Source organism: Pollachius pollachius (assembly GCF_949987615.1).
Source record: "Pollachius pollachius genome assembly, chromosome: 4".
Taxonomy (NCBI): Eukaryota; Metazoa; Chordata; class Actinopteri; order Gadiformes; family Gadidae; genus Pollachius; species Pollachius pollachius.
The window spans coordinates 18,006,969-18,021,230 of NC_136937.1; the positions used below are offsets into that span (position 1 = coordinate 18,006,969).

The 14,262-nt window shown below is 42.3% G+C and overlaps 1 protein-coding gene across 1 annotated transcript; it reads right to left on the bottom strand.

The window, feature by feature from the left end:
• Positions 1-244: 244 nt before the first annotated feature.
• On the bottom strand, positions 245-4,524 carry dipk1b (divergent protein kinase domain 1B; the record flags this gene model as incomplete). Its single annotated transcript, XM_079734781.1, has 5 exons — positions 4,395-4,524; positions 3,725-3,859; positions 3,055-3,162; positions 2,529-2,705; positions 245-1,057 (listed from the first exon to the last, which is right to left on the bottom strand). The coding sequence occupies exons 1-5, from the start codon at positions 4,458-4,460 to the stop codon at positions 245-247; spliced, it is 1,299 nt and encodes a 432-aa protein (XP_079590907.1). The 5' UTR covers positions 4,461-4,524.
• Positions 4,525-14,262: the final 9,738 nt, after the last annotated feature.

Consider the following 14,262-nt stretch of genomic DNA (forward strand, 5'->3'; position numbering starts at 1 on the left):
CCTCTCAATAATTGATTGACATAATACTAAGCTTCACAACACAAAGCAGATAACAAAAACACATTTGAAAGAGGCTTCTTTTATTTAATAAATTCACAGTTTCATCTAATTCATAGTCTTAGGGTTAGGGTTAGGGTTAGCCTGCCGCAAAAAAAAACGTCCTTGCAGTGATTCCTATCGGTCCTACAGGACCACGTCTCTTCTCCCAGCCCCCCTAACCCCACCCCTCTTGCTGGCGTGTGTCTTACGAGTACTGCGTGTTGGAGATCTTCTTCCACAGCAGGGTCTTCAGGTTGTTGAGCACCAACGAGTGGTTGACCTCCATCTGACTAGCCAGGCCGCTGAGCGTCACACAGGTGCGCAGCTGCTTCTCCAGGTCCGGCCGCAGCTCCGCTGGCGCCCCGGACAGCAGGAAGCCCTGCAGCAGCGTGCACACCTTGGCCAGGTTGGGCCGCACCACCTCCAGGTTGCACTGCTTGGCCAGCCGGTCGCACGTGGCGGTGCAGTCGCGGCCGTACGTGCAGTCGGCGTTGGTCTCGCAGCGCCGCCCGCGCAGGTAGCCCCGCACCGTGGCCTCGGACGCCACGCTGCGCAGGTCGGCCATGCGGCAGTCGTACCGGCCGTTGTAGCCCACCTGCCGCGGGCTGGCATCGCACATCAGGAAGCTGCCGTAGGCCCCGTGGAAGATCTCCTCCACAAACTCCAGCAGGCCGATGGTAATGCGGGCGCGGCGGGGCCAGGCCGGAGCCAGCCAGCGGTTGAGGCCGGAGCTCACAGCCTCGGGGATGAGGGGCCGCAGGTAGCTGGGGACGTCCAGGCGGTAGAGGGCGCTGTGGGCCACGCGCTCCGTCACGTAGAGGTCCCCGCAGAAGCCCAGCAGCTTGGGGGTGTGCTCCTTCTCTTGCAGCGCCAGCATCAGGAGAAACTCGTTGATCTGCAGCAGGGCCCACACCGACTTGGCCTCGGCCAGTGACACCTTGCCGTCCTTGGTGACGTCGGCCAACGTGATGACCCGCTCCACCAGAGCGTTGAGGGACGGCTGGTCACCCAGGTTGGACTTCAGGGGTGCAGGGTTTCAAACCGTCAGTATGTGAGTAAGGCCGTAACAGTGCAATATGTAGTAGTCTTTAAACTATGGTTGTGCAGCACCATACTTATTTTTCCTGTTTTGTTAGGTATAAGCATCGGCGAGAAGAACAAATGTTAAAGGACAATTCCGGTATTTTGAAAATTGAGCCCATTGAGTTTGTCTAGGATGAAATATAGAGGGGTTAACACCGAAATTTTGAATATTGGTCCTGGCTCGGGTATTTGGTTAATTTCAAATCGCCCCTGCCTGCTTCACATTCGCTGGCTATGTGAAATCACAAAACTGTCCTTAAAACACCCCTAAACTAAACACAGTTTCTTTCTGTTTTATTTGGCATTTTGTAAATCCATTGAAATTGAAACCGGACCGGAACCGGAAACGGAAAGGGGGGGTTGTAGTCTTTTCGCTCGGTTCTCTGTATCAACAGTAGGGCTACAACCTAGCAAAAAGACTACAACCACCCCCCCTTTACATTTCCGGTAACAAACGTTTAGGGGTGTTTTAAGGACAGGTTTGTGAATGGCCAGCCATTGTGAAGCAGGCAGAGGGTGATTCGAAATTAGCCAAATACAGGACCAATATTCAAATTTACGTTGTTAACCACTCTATTTCATCCTAGACAAACTAGAAAGGGGGCTCAATTTTGAAAATACCGGAATTGCCCTTTAATATAGTGGTGACAACCATGTAATTCAACTCTAAAATGTGTGATTTCATCAATATATACTGTACATCTTTAAATAGGTAATGGAGTAATAATGACCTTGTCAAGACCTTTGCTGATATCATAAAATACCCATATCTTATTCAATACAATTTTATTGATGGGATTGGAAGTACCATAAAGCCTTGTTCCAATCACTGAAACTGTTTTTAGCAATCTAATATTAAAGCATAAATCAAGATAACAGTAACTGCTCTCAATAATTGTTTGCATGGACGCCATTTTAACAGCCAGTGTGTAAATCCCTTTTCAAAAAGCACAAGTTGATAATAATAGGATCGCTTTTCCCCTGCAATACACACTAAGGTTAACTATAAAGACTGGCTGCCTTGACCAGAACATTAATTCACTGCTTCCCTGAACTTCCCTTTCAGCGTTGAGACACAATAACATGACTTCCTGCCTCCATACATGTTGAAGCGTTTCAACTGAAGACCTTTGTTCTAGCAGCTGAAGGTGGGGAGGGCCCTTCGCATTAGCCATGCATCATTGACCATGCAATGGACATCCCCCAGCTTCACTTCCTCTGATATTCTCTACAGGGGTGTGGGTGTATTGAGTGTGCGTTGGGACACACACACACAGCTGCTTCAGAGTTTGTGTTGAATGTGAACAGAATAAATATTTATAAATAGTGTTATAATTAACTTTGTGTATTGTTTATTCAATGTACATTTAAGGGTAATGTCTGCAGAGACAGAGGAAGAGAGGCACCTTGAAGAAGCTATGGAGCATCTCCCTGAACTCGTCCATGGACGTCCCGCGGGTGGGCTTGTCGAACAGGCTGGTCTCCAGTCTGAGTCCTGGGTCCGGAGCCCCCTCCGCCTTCAGGCTCTCCTGCAGCCCACACTTGATCACCACGGGCCGGTCCTTCCACTGGCCATCGTACACCTACAGGTAGCATGAAGGTGGGTGGGGCGAGGCGAACCACCTCCGCCACCGATACGTCATTCAGTGTCATTACAACATGTGTGCCTACTAAGATGTTAATGTAAATAAACACACTTTTGATTATAGCTCTCGGAGATGTCCATTTAGAGATGGATGTGCTATATATGTGCCTGTGTGTGGTGTGTGTGTGTGTTTTTGATGTTCCTAATCAGTATCGTAGCGATAGGCGTGTGTGTGTGTGTGTGTGTGTGTGTGTGTTTTCGTACGTGTGTGTGTCAGCGTGTGTGGGTGTGAGCATATGTGTGCTTCTGTATGTGCGTTTCGGTGCTCAATGTGCATCTGTGTGTACCTGGTAAGCAGAGGATGTGGACAGGCATCTCTGCAGGGTCAGAGTCCTCTGGTCGCACAGGGCCTTGCAGGCTGACCCAGAGATGATTCCTCTCCTGTAGTGATCGCACTGGATACCCAAACAGGAAACACGTGCCATTAACCACAGGAAATGTCCCAAGAAGATCCATAGACTCTAAATTTAGATACCACTGTTGTGTGAACCCCCTGCTTTCCCGGATCGGTAAGGAAACCGCTGTGGACAGCGGATTTGTTTATTAAGAAGGAAAGAAATGTTAGAAGGAGAAAGAGTTGGATGTGGATGCCCACTACATACAGTATGTAGTGGGATTTTACTTTATAGCCTATTTACTTTATGCCACTATTAATGAGGGAGATATTCTCACCCTCATTAATAGTGAGCTGTAGGTCGAGACATATCTTATGTTGTACACATCTGTCTAATGTGCTGATCTACAGTGATCCTTGCTTGTTCACAATTGATTACTTCTAATTCCCTGCTTTTTTATACTTGAACTGAAATTAATTTACAACCTGCCTATAACTATTCTCAAACAACACTTACACATTGCATACACTTTAGACCACTGGGTGCATAATATCTAACCTACTGTTTAGGATACCACTGTAAAGCACTTTGAGTGTCGTTAAAGTTCCCCAGTATAACTTACGATGACCACTTGACAGACGTGTCCACGGCAGAGCTCAGTGTAAGAGGCGTACTGCATGTAGACCACCCAGCTGGCCCCCAGGATGCACAGCCATGCCAACAGCAGGTACTTCACCTTTATGGCTGGGAGACGACTCTGTGAAAATGAAGGATATGAATAATGAAGGCGTGGAGATCATGGATATCAAACAGGGGCCAGAGGTCTAGGACTTGACCTTTAGGGGGACTTAGCCCCATGGAATGATGTATGTTTCACATCTGCAATGTTTTTTTTTGAAGGCAACTGACTAGGGGAAAGGGGGACCCCGGGGAGGGAAATTTACATGGGGACTGAAATAGTCATACATTTCCCCTGAATGCAAATATGCTAGTATGGTTGGCATCAATATACGATCTCACACGGTTTTGCCTATAATTGTATTCACAAAGGAATACATTAAGTTAATTAAACACATTAATATGGGCTGGTCCTATGTTGGATACATGGAGAGGGGTATCGGTAGGCTCTGTTAAGAAGTGTCCACCCCTATCGATGTCAGCATCTCTCCGATGCGAGCACCAGAATAGGTCGGGCAGCCCATTAATGCCTGAAGCATATCGACCACTGACACGCGGCTAGCAGCCTTTAGGAAGGGGTATTTTGAAAATGGCGTTTTATTATCTGTCCGTACCTGAAAGCCCTTCGACAGAGGGCAGAACACCATCAAGTGAACCAGCCTCCGTAGAGCCCTGGGCATCGTGAGCCGCTCCGTGGGGATGGATGGCGGGTCCCGTTGAATCACATGGCCCGGTGCGACCGTAGCTCAGGAGGTCGAACGGGTTGACTGGTAACCTGAAGCTTGCTAGTTCGATCCCCGGCTCCTCCTGGCTCGGTGTCGAGGTGTCCCTGGGCAAGACAACTCACCCTGACGCGCTGTGCGGTCGCCCTGCGTGGTTGACTCCGCCGTCGGTGTGTGAATGAATGGTTGTAGGTCGCTTTGGATTAAAGCGTCAGGAAAATCCCCTAAATGTAAATGAACCCGCAGAGTGCGAACCACATCAGGAAACCGACCCTCGTCTCCACATCTGCGTCGGCATGTTCACTGGTCATTCACAAGCGGTTTATTCGGTGCAGCCAGACTTTGGGTTACATCGCTGTCCTGGTTCTCGGAAGGATGAGCAGAGAGAGTCCGTCGTGTTTGCGGGGCGCCGCCTGCCTCTATCCTCATGGATCACAGCATTCACTCTCAGCTCGAATGCAATAAAAAGAGAACGTCCGATATTTTGGATGGAACACAAATTTTAGCCAATTGGCATCCTCTATCAGTCCTGGTGTTACACCGAATTCTGCGACCCACCGAAAAGTGTGACCCGAGGGGGCGCTGTTGCACATTTTCTGCAACATGCACGTTTGCATTATAAAGAAAACATAAATAAAACATAATATCTCCCCCCAGCGGTGGGTCTTTATTTTATTGATACTAACATTCATTCTAAACAGCGTTTTGCACAGTAGCCTATAATAGGAAATGCTCAAAGGTAAATCAGCGTGATTTAACACTGACTAGCTTTTTATGGGTAAAGAAGCAACGGTGAAGGACCGTACTAAACGCCCTATCATTGTATGGGTCTGTAAAATGCTAATCAAAACAAATGTATTTATTAAGCACCTTTAATAAAAAGCTAATTGGTTGGGGGAGATCTTATGTTTTTGTCATGCCTGTTAACGCTTAACAACATGTGGCCATCGTCTTACTCTGTGGCTCGCAGCGTGTTCACATCGATCCGGCTGAGCGCCTATTTAAAGGCACAGGCCCTCATTTATAGATGTATTTTTTTTTACATTCGACTTGATGCATATATATATATATATATATATATATATATATATATATATATATTTGAACCTCATTTAATTATTTATTTATTTATTCAATAACCAGAACAACATTTCATACATCAAAAAAATACAATGGGACAATTAAGAAAGCTATTTAAAACACGAGCAATCCTTGCTTATTGCGACTTCAGTGATCCCGGGGGGGTTCAAGATGGCGGAGTGAGAGGCGACACTTTTGCAGGCTCCGGGTTCTTGTTCTTTATTCAGTCCTTGAACAGTGATTAAACAGTGTAAAAACCCTCTGCTAAACAGCTATTTAACTTCATGTCTGATACAGTGACAAAAATAGAAAACAGTTCAGCTTTTTCTTTTTCTGACTTTCTTTTGTTCAAGAGGCAAACTTGACCGTTAGCATGTCTGATCACGACTACAGCTTGGTTGCTCTCCACGAGGCAAGTGACAATATCGACATCGATGAAGAAGTATGTGCAAATGCAAATGCTTCAAAATAATACAAAATGAACAAACAACACACACCATTAAAAGAGCCGAAGAAACAGAGGCCAAAGCGGAATGGAAGACGGAAACACTAATGCTGCAATTTTACATGCGGTGCAAGCTCTGACCAGGAAAATGGACGAACAGACTGAACCCTGAGTAAACATGAGCTTTTTCTACCATAAATGACTGGCAGAACTCCAACCGACACTCAGATTTGACTGAAGCTCTTTGTTTTTTAACATTCGGTTGGCACATATAGTTCCGTTGTTTAAGCATTATCCTACCCGCCCTTTGTTCGTTAATGATTACACTGTAGATTCCAGGGTTAATAAACCGATGTTATGATTAGAACATACGGTTAATGTGACGCTGTTACAGCCAATATCCGTCGTCTTGCACGCCAGTGTTTGGCTGAGACTGATTTACGAAAAGATGTTCATAATAAGGGTTATATGTTTCTGTTGTACTGTTTTCTATAACTGGTAATGTTTTTTGCTTTTTGACACGACAGTTTACTATTAGTAAGTTTATAAAAGTTTAAAACAGGAGAAATACGATAGTATGCGTAATAATAGGTCAATGTTGTTCTCATATTAGACCTTTGCTACAATAGCTGTTTATCTTTAGGTCTTTTTCTTTCCCTTTTATGAGGGTTTTTCGCACTAAACATATAGGATAAGGACTAAGTTACTCATTCCTGCGCATCCTTACACTCTTGGTACATTATTTTAAGGCTATTTACTAGGCCTACTACCTAAATATTGTCCTTTATTTCTTTAAATGCTAGGTGGTTAAAAAATAATGTAAAACGTAAGGCTATTTTTCTTTTCTGTAAGGAGCAAAGGGCTAGTTGTGTTTTTTTGCAAGAAACACATTTTGTCGAGACTGACACAACATTTTGGAAATTGCAGTGGGGAGATTCTATTTTCTTCAGTCATGGAACATCACATTCGGCTGGAGTTATGATTTTGTTAAACAGATTCCCTGGGAGGATTATTGACCACAAAGGTGACCCCGATGGTTATTGGTTAATGGTTTCAGCAGAAATTAATGGAATGAACCACATTTTATTATGTGTATATGGTTACAATAGGAAAATACAGAACAAAAATCTATTCTCATCTCTAAACAGGTGTATAGAGGAATGGAAAATGCATTATTCAACAGACAGAGTAATAATTGGGGGGGGGGGGGGTTTCAACATGGTCCCTGATATTTGGTTAGACCATCTGACAAAACAATACTTGAACTGATGATAAAGGCCAATCTAGTAGATTACTGGACAATGAAAAACCCAACTAGAAAACAATTTACATGGTTCAATGCATCTTACAATGGTCAATGGCTGGATTACTGGTTAATCTCAAACAACCTGATAAATGATGTTTCTAAATGTGAAATCTTAGCATCACCTTGAACTGACCATTGTGCAATTACACTGTCTTTTCAGTTTTATCGTGGTGAGTCAAATCTTATCCCATATGGAAGTTTAATAATAAAAATACTGACTTTTGCAAAGAGGTTAAACATTTGGTTTTAGAAATTTCTGAAATGGAACTGTCACCTCTGAGCAAATGGGAGTGGTTTAAAACTAAAGAGTCTACCATTAAAAAAAGTAAGCATATTTCTAAAATCAAAAAGCAAAAACAACAGGAAATTATTAGTGAAATAAACAAACTGTCAAATAGTGGATTTAGCTGAAGCAGAACATGACAAATTAAATACCCTTCAAACTGATCTAGATAATTTGTATTTGGAAATAGCAAAAGGAGCTTAAATACGCTCAAGAGCTCACTGGTTGGAAGAAGGCGAAATTCTTCCTATTTCTTTAATTTGGAGAAACAACGATAAACCAAGAAGAAAATTCAGAATTTAAATATTAATGGTGTTAACATAGACAGTCTAGATCAAATTAGTGAGGAAATAAGAGTTTTGTATAGCAATTTATACAAATCAAAATTTGCTGTCTTTTTTTGGGGGAAAATTAAGGAATGTGTAAAAACGATGGATGAGGATTTCAAGTAGTTGATGGACGATAAACTCAGAATTGAAGAATTGGATGGTGCAATAAGTCGGATGTCTAAGGAGAAGTCACCAGGACTGGATGGATTAACCGTTGAGTTTTACATATCTTTTTGGAAAGATATCAGAATACTACTGTCTAATGCCTTAACAAATTGTATTTTGACAGGGCACTTGTCTCCTACTAGGAAAAAAGGACTTATTACACTAATTCCGAAGCCCAATAAGGATAAACTTTCACTGGATAATTGGAGGCCGACAACGTTAATATGTAATGATTATAAATTGTTGGCACACGTGTATTCAAACCGATTGGATGACAGTTTGCCAAAATTAATTGATTCAGTTTTTGTGGAGGGTAGAAGTGTTCATAACCATACCAGGCTGATACTTGATATGTTAGATCATACGGACTTCATTAATACGGATGGCTATGTGCTATTTCTAGATTTTTACAAGGCCTTTGATTGTGTTGAACATCCTTTTTTGTTCGAAGCATTACGCTTTCTGGGCTTCGGGGAAAATTTTCAGAATGTTATTAAGATGTTTTATACTGATATAAACAGTTCTGCTTCCTTGAACCCTGGATTTACCCCTAGGTTTGAAGTACTGCGAGGCATCCAACAGGGTTGCCCTATTTCCCCAAAGCTTTTTGTATTGGCAACCCAACTGATAACAGTTCTTTTCAATCATACCACAGAAATAGCAGGTATTACTTTTTTCAATAAAGAATTTAAAATAAGTCAATTCGCAGATGATCCATCCATATTTTTAAAAGATAAATCAATGGTAGATAAATCCCTAAATACAATCTCTTTTTTCAAAAGCTTCAGGACTCTCACTTAATATAAAAAAATGTGAACTTCTCCCCATTCATGCAAGTGACGACTCAGTCATTGCTTCAATTAGAGTTGAATCTGAGGTGAAATACTTAGGAATAACATTATCTAAAAACCTTATTAGAAGAGAAGACGTTAATGTTTCAAATCATATGACAGGTGTGAAAAAATCCCTCAGTCACTGGCTAACAAGAGACCTTACAATTTTTGGAAGGATAATTTTATCTAAAGCAGAAGGTATCTCTAAATTAATCTATCCATGTCATTCCTTGTTTGTTTCTATAACAATATTAAAAAAGCCAATTCAGTTATTTTACAGTTCATATGGAGAAACCAAACCCATTACATTAAAAGATCTCATATTCTCTTGGTTAGAGAATATGAGAAGGGTGGTGTTAGAGCTCTTGACTTTGAAGCATTGGTCGGTACCTTTAGGATAAATTGGATTAAAACTTACTTGTATCAGCCAAATGTGGTTTCATGTTTCAAGTTCTTTGTTTAACAAATTGGGTGGTTTAGACTTTCTTTTACAATGCGATTTTGAGGTCGGCAAAATTCCCATTAAGCTATCTAATTTCCACAGGCAAATTCTCTTATTCTGGAAGATGATGTTTATCAATAATTTTTCTCCCCACTGCTCAACTCTATGGAAAAATAGAGTCATTCTCATTAACAGAAAATCGATATTTAAAAATGATTGGTTTGAGAGAGGCATTATGTTTGTAACTGATCTATTGGATTGTAATGGTAACATTCTGGATTATCATACTTTTATACTTAAATATAACTTCCCTTGTTGTCAGCGAGAATTCAAAAGGTTTTGTAAAGCAATTCCATTACTTTTGATTATTCGAATTAAAAAAATCTTACTGTACTCAAATGTTAAGGCAGTATTACCAAGTTTAGTTATCGGAAAATTAAATTTGTCTGATAGGAATTTTAACAACAAGTTAATTGGCATTGTTTTAAAATCTAGGTTATATCATGACTTTCACAGAGAGGCACTTCTAAGATTCAGCAGTCTTATCTATAACACATAAAGCATTTTACAAATTTATTAAATGGCCCGTCTCTCCTAAAGTTAAAGAAATTCATTTTAAGATTATTAATAATATTTATCCAACAGCCGCATTTCTTCATAAAAGGTTTAGATTTGAAGTTGACCCCTGTCATTTTTGTGGTGAGTGTGAAGAAACTTTAGAACATGTTTATTTTGTGCCCCTTGTCCCAAGCTTTTTGGTCTGACATAAGAAATTGGCTATTACTAAAAGTACATGACATTCCAACCTTTGATATCTCTCACGTTTTCTTTTTTATGGATAATTTTAATGCATCTGTGTCTGACATGATTAATATTATTTTACTTTTGAGTAAATATCATCTTCATTGCTGCAAGTAAAAAAATAGCAAATCCTCCTTTAACTGTTTTTTAAATGATTTTAGGCTGTTTTTCTTGTCCTTAAAAAAAATACACTCTAGCAGGATTGCAAAGAAGATAAATGTAGATTTTTCTAACTTTTTGTTATTTTGAAGATAAGTCATTTTGGGACCTTGATGTCCCTGCTCCATATGTTAAAACTTGGTTGTCTTGTAATTTTTGTTGATCTATATGATTATTTATTTGAAATTTGTCTTGCTGTGGATCCACTTAGGCATTCATAATTTTGTTTTTCTTTTTGTATTTGTATTTGTAGAGGTCGCAGTTCTAGAGGCAGAGGCAAGGATGCGTCAAAGGAACATGGTGGGAGTGGTCACACGTGGCAGAGCTGGGCTAGGCTCCTTTCCAACTCCCCAAATGAACTGCAGCGGGAAGGAAGTGCGCTTTGTTCAGGAGGAGGTGAGAGCTGCAGTGGAAGAAACAAGAACCGTCAAGGCAGTGGAAATGAAGCAACAGGGAGCTTGGAAAAGATGGGAGAACGCGGTTGAGAGGACATCACTGATGGTGTGTCCAGAGGCATCAGTAGATGTATGTACACAGTATTTGTATCGGATTGTTTGTTCCCTACGAGAAGTTGTATTGCATAATTATTGTTTTGTCTTTTTATGTTCAATAAAATAATAAATAAATAGATAAAGACTTCAGTGATCCCCTTGAACATCTCAATTGGGACCAGTCGCTCCAGTTTTAGTCTTAAGTCTATTCCGTCTTGAGCAAAAAAGTTAAAAGCATTCTTTCCTGATAAACTAATTGGAAAGGCAATATAGGCCTAGGCCCACTACACATTATAGAAATCGCTCTAGAGGTGCTGGATGTAAGCTATTATTGTGGTGTCAGCTGTAGTGAGTGTAGTGAACTGGGAGGAGAATATCCGTTCCGAGCGGAAAGCTAATCAATATTGCATTTCCAAGATCTGCAACTTGCTTAATTTTATCTGAATGATTGAACCTTGACATTTATTTTACTCATGTTTCTGAAATAGTCTGCCTACAACTGGAAATGCCTTATTTGAATTTCAAAAAGGCAAATTAAATATATATATAGCTATTCATCTAGATATAGGCTGGTGGAGAGAATGTAAATGTTACAGTTAGCAAAAATCCCAATTTTCATCTGTAGTTCCATGGCAGGTCAACACATCATCACATGAAATTAATAAGAAAGAATGCAAGAAGGATAGAAAGCAAAAATAAAGAAGGAAGAGAGAGAAAACAGACATGAAAAATAAATAATAAGTACAGTACAAAGAAGGGCAGTACCTAGGATGAGGTAGATCAGCTATTGATGATTGCAGTTTTTATGTTTTTAATCAGCCATCTCTTAAGTTTGGTTTCAAATTATAGAAAGCTGGTGCTTTCTCTGAGTTCAGTAGGAAGTGCGGGCCTCAATACTTTGAGGCCTGTGAGAAGACTGTTTGGCCAAACTTACTATGTCTATACTAACACAGTCTTCCCTGGTGGCTGCCCTTGCCCTGCCACTGCTGTTTGCTGTATAAACTCACCCAGTGGTGGAGGTGGTGGTTCAAGTCACACTGGCCTGCCTTGCTGCAAACAGCTCCGGCCCATTTGTTTCATGTAGTCCATTGAAAATTGCATCCAACATATTGTTTTTATTTTTTTTCTGAATACAGAGTTTTTATAACAGATTAGTAATGTTAGAAATCACTCAAAGGAGGTGATTTCTGCTACAGGACAGAGATGAGTCACTCAATAGAGACACCTTTAGGCCAAATAACATTACTGCAGCTATTAATGGGAGTGTTAAATAAATCTTATTATTATTTGAACAGATATTAAAACTACTGCCATGATCAGCCCACCTTTCCCTGCCTACCAAACCATGCTATTATATCAGACCTATCTTTATAAACCCACATTTTCTACAAACATCAGCAATACAACATTGCATAATTGTCAGCCACTATTTAAAACTGTTCCACTGAGCGGATAAGAGTCTGTAAAAGGCAGAAGAGCACTTAACCAGGAGTGTGGATCAGGGAGGGAGGGGCAGTGAGTTTTACAGGTCCGTACACCTGATGTCCACTCACATCGCTCCTGTCTCCTGTCCCAAATTCTGGTGCCTCCCCCTCCATCAGCGTCTGCGGTCATATCAGCCCCCTTCACCACACGGAGCGTCTTCCTTGTTCACGCCTCACAAATTTCCCCAGCCCTCACTTATCAACCTCCCTATCGCCGTTTAACCAGGTGTTCAACGGCGTCACATTATTCAATAACTTCTTACTCCCCAGTAGTAGACTCCGTTCATCACACTACCCCTCATCATACTTAACCCCTTTAACGTGGATATCGTCCACGCATCCAATGTCCTCAAAGTCACTGTACCACTTGGGGGGGGGGGGGGGGGGGGGTCTCCTTATCTTTGAACTCGGCTAAGATCCGCTTGCTCAGGGTCAATTTTGGATATGTCGTATCAGGGGCCGTCCCTGTCCCGCAGTAGCCGTAGCCCGGTTATCTGGTGCAGGTCCTGGGACAACAGGTGCCACAGGACTTGCGGATGCATCCCCTTCTGCAGGCGCGTCCCCTGCTGCAGGCCAATTCCCTGCTTATCCGTTGCGGGTCCTTGAATGGCTGTTGCACGGGCCCTGCATGCAGAGATGAGTCATCCCCTGCCTTCCCATTCCGTGCGGAGGCGTTCAGGGGGGCTTGCAGGGAGGTGACCGGAACTCCCCACTTGATAGCCATGGACGCATCGATACAACTTTCCTCTGCACCAGAGTCAATGAGCACAGATGTGGTATGCTGACGACTCCTCCACATCACACTGGCTCTCAGAATAGTCCGGAGGGTTGGGGAGATATTTAAGGGAATTTTGCTCACCACAACTCTCCGTCTCACTTGTGAGCAATGTCTTTTGGACAAGTGAGCAAGAAGTGAACTTGGTGACCACAGTAAAGACAGGCTTTAGAATCCAACCTCCTCTTTCTCTCAGCTGGCTCTCTCAGTCCGGTCGATCTGCATCGGCTCAGGTTGGGCTGGTGAGCCAGGCCATCTTGACCCAATGGGAGCCAGAGAAAGAAAGATGAGCGGTGATCAGTACGCTGGGTGTTGAGTGAATCCCTCAATCTGCGCTGCTGCCTCAGCCTAGTGTCAACACGGATGGCCACATCCGTGTTGACGGTCGTCAAACGAAGTAGGCAGGCCACGGGGAATAAGCTAGTCTTTAATCTCTTCAGAAAGGCCTTTGAAAAAAGTGTTGAAGAGTGCATCTCGGTTCCAGCCCGTGAACGAGGCAAGGGTACGGTCTTCTATTGAGAAGTCAGAGTCTGTGCCCTTGATGGAGGTGTAGGATCTCCTATGCGGCCGTCCGAAGACTGTAATGTTCAAACAGGCCCTACTTGCAGAAAGCAAATCATCTATTCTAGGAAGGGGCTAGGCATTCTTTACGGTAAACTCATTAAGACCCCCATCCCTTTACCGTACCATGACTAATGCAGCCGCCCAAGGGCTCTGAGAGGAACATACTATTTGCTGTCACCTGCATTTGTCCTAGCTGGGTCATTACTTCTCGTTCAAAGTGATCTGGTATTTTCCGTGGATTTAACTTCACAGGCCTATTTCTCCCTGTGTCTATGCTGTTGTAGGCTGCAGGAGTCCTACCCAGATCAAATTCACCTGTACTGAACACTGAAATCTCCCTCTGGCCGTTAAACCAGGTTAGTCGCATTAGTCAACAACTTGTCCAACCCGGTATAGTAGACTATTGTAGACGACGGTCATCACACATATGCAAATAAAACATATCCTGATGTACTGGGCTCTTCTCCAGATGTTACCAAGTGCTGACAGCGCGCTACGAAGCACACATTCAGTCACCATGGGAACTGGCGATGGAGTTGTAATATGAAACATCTATGTCTTGTTTATGTAACAGATTTCTCAGCAAATAGCCTAACTAAATAC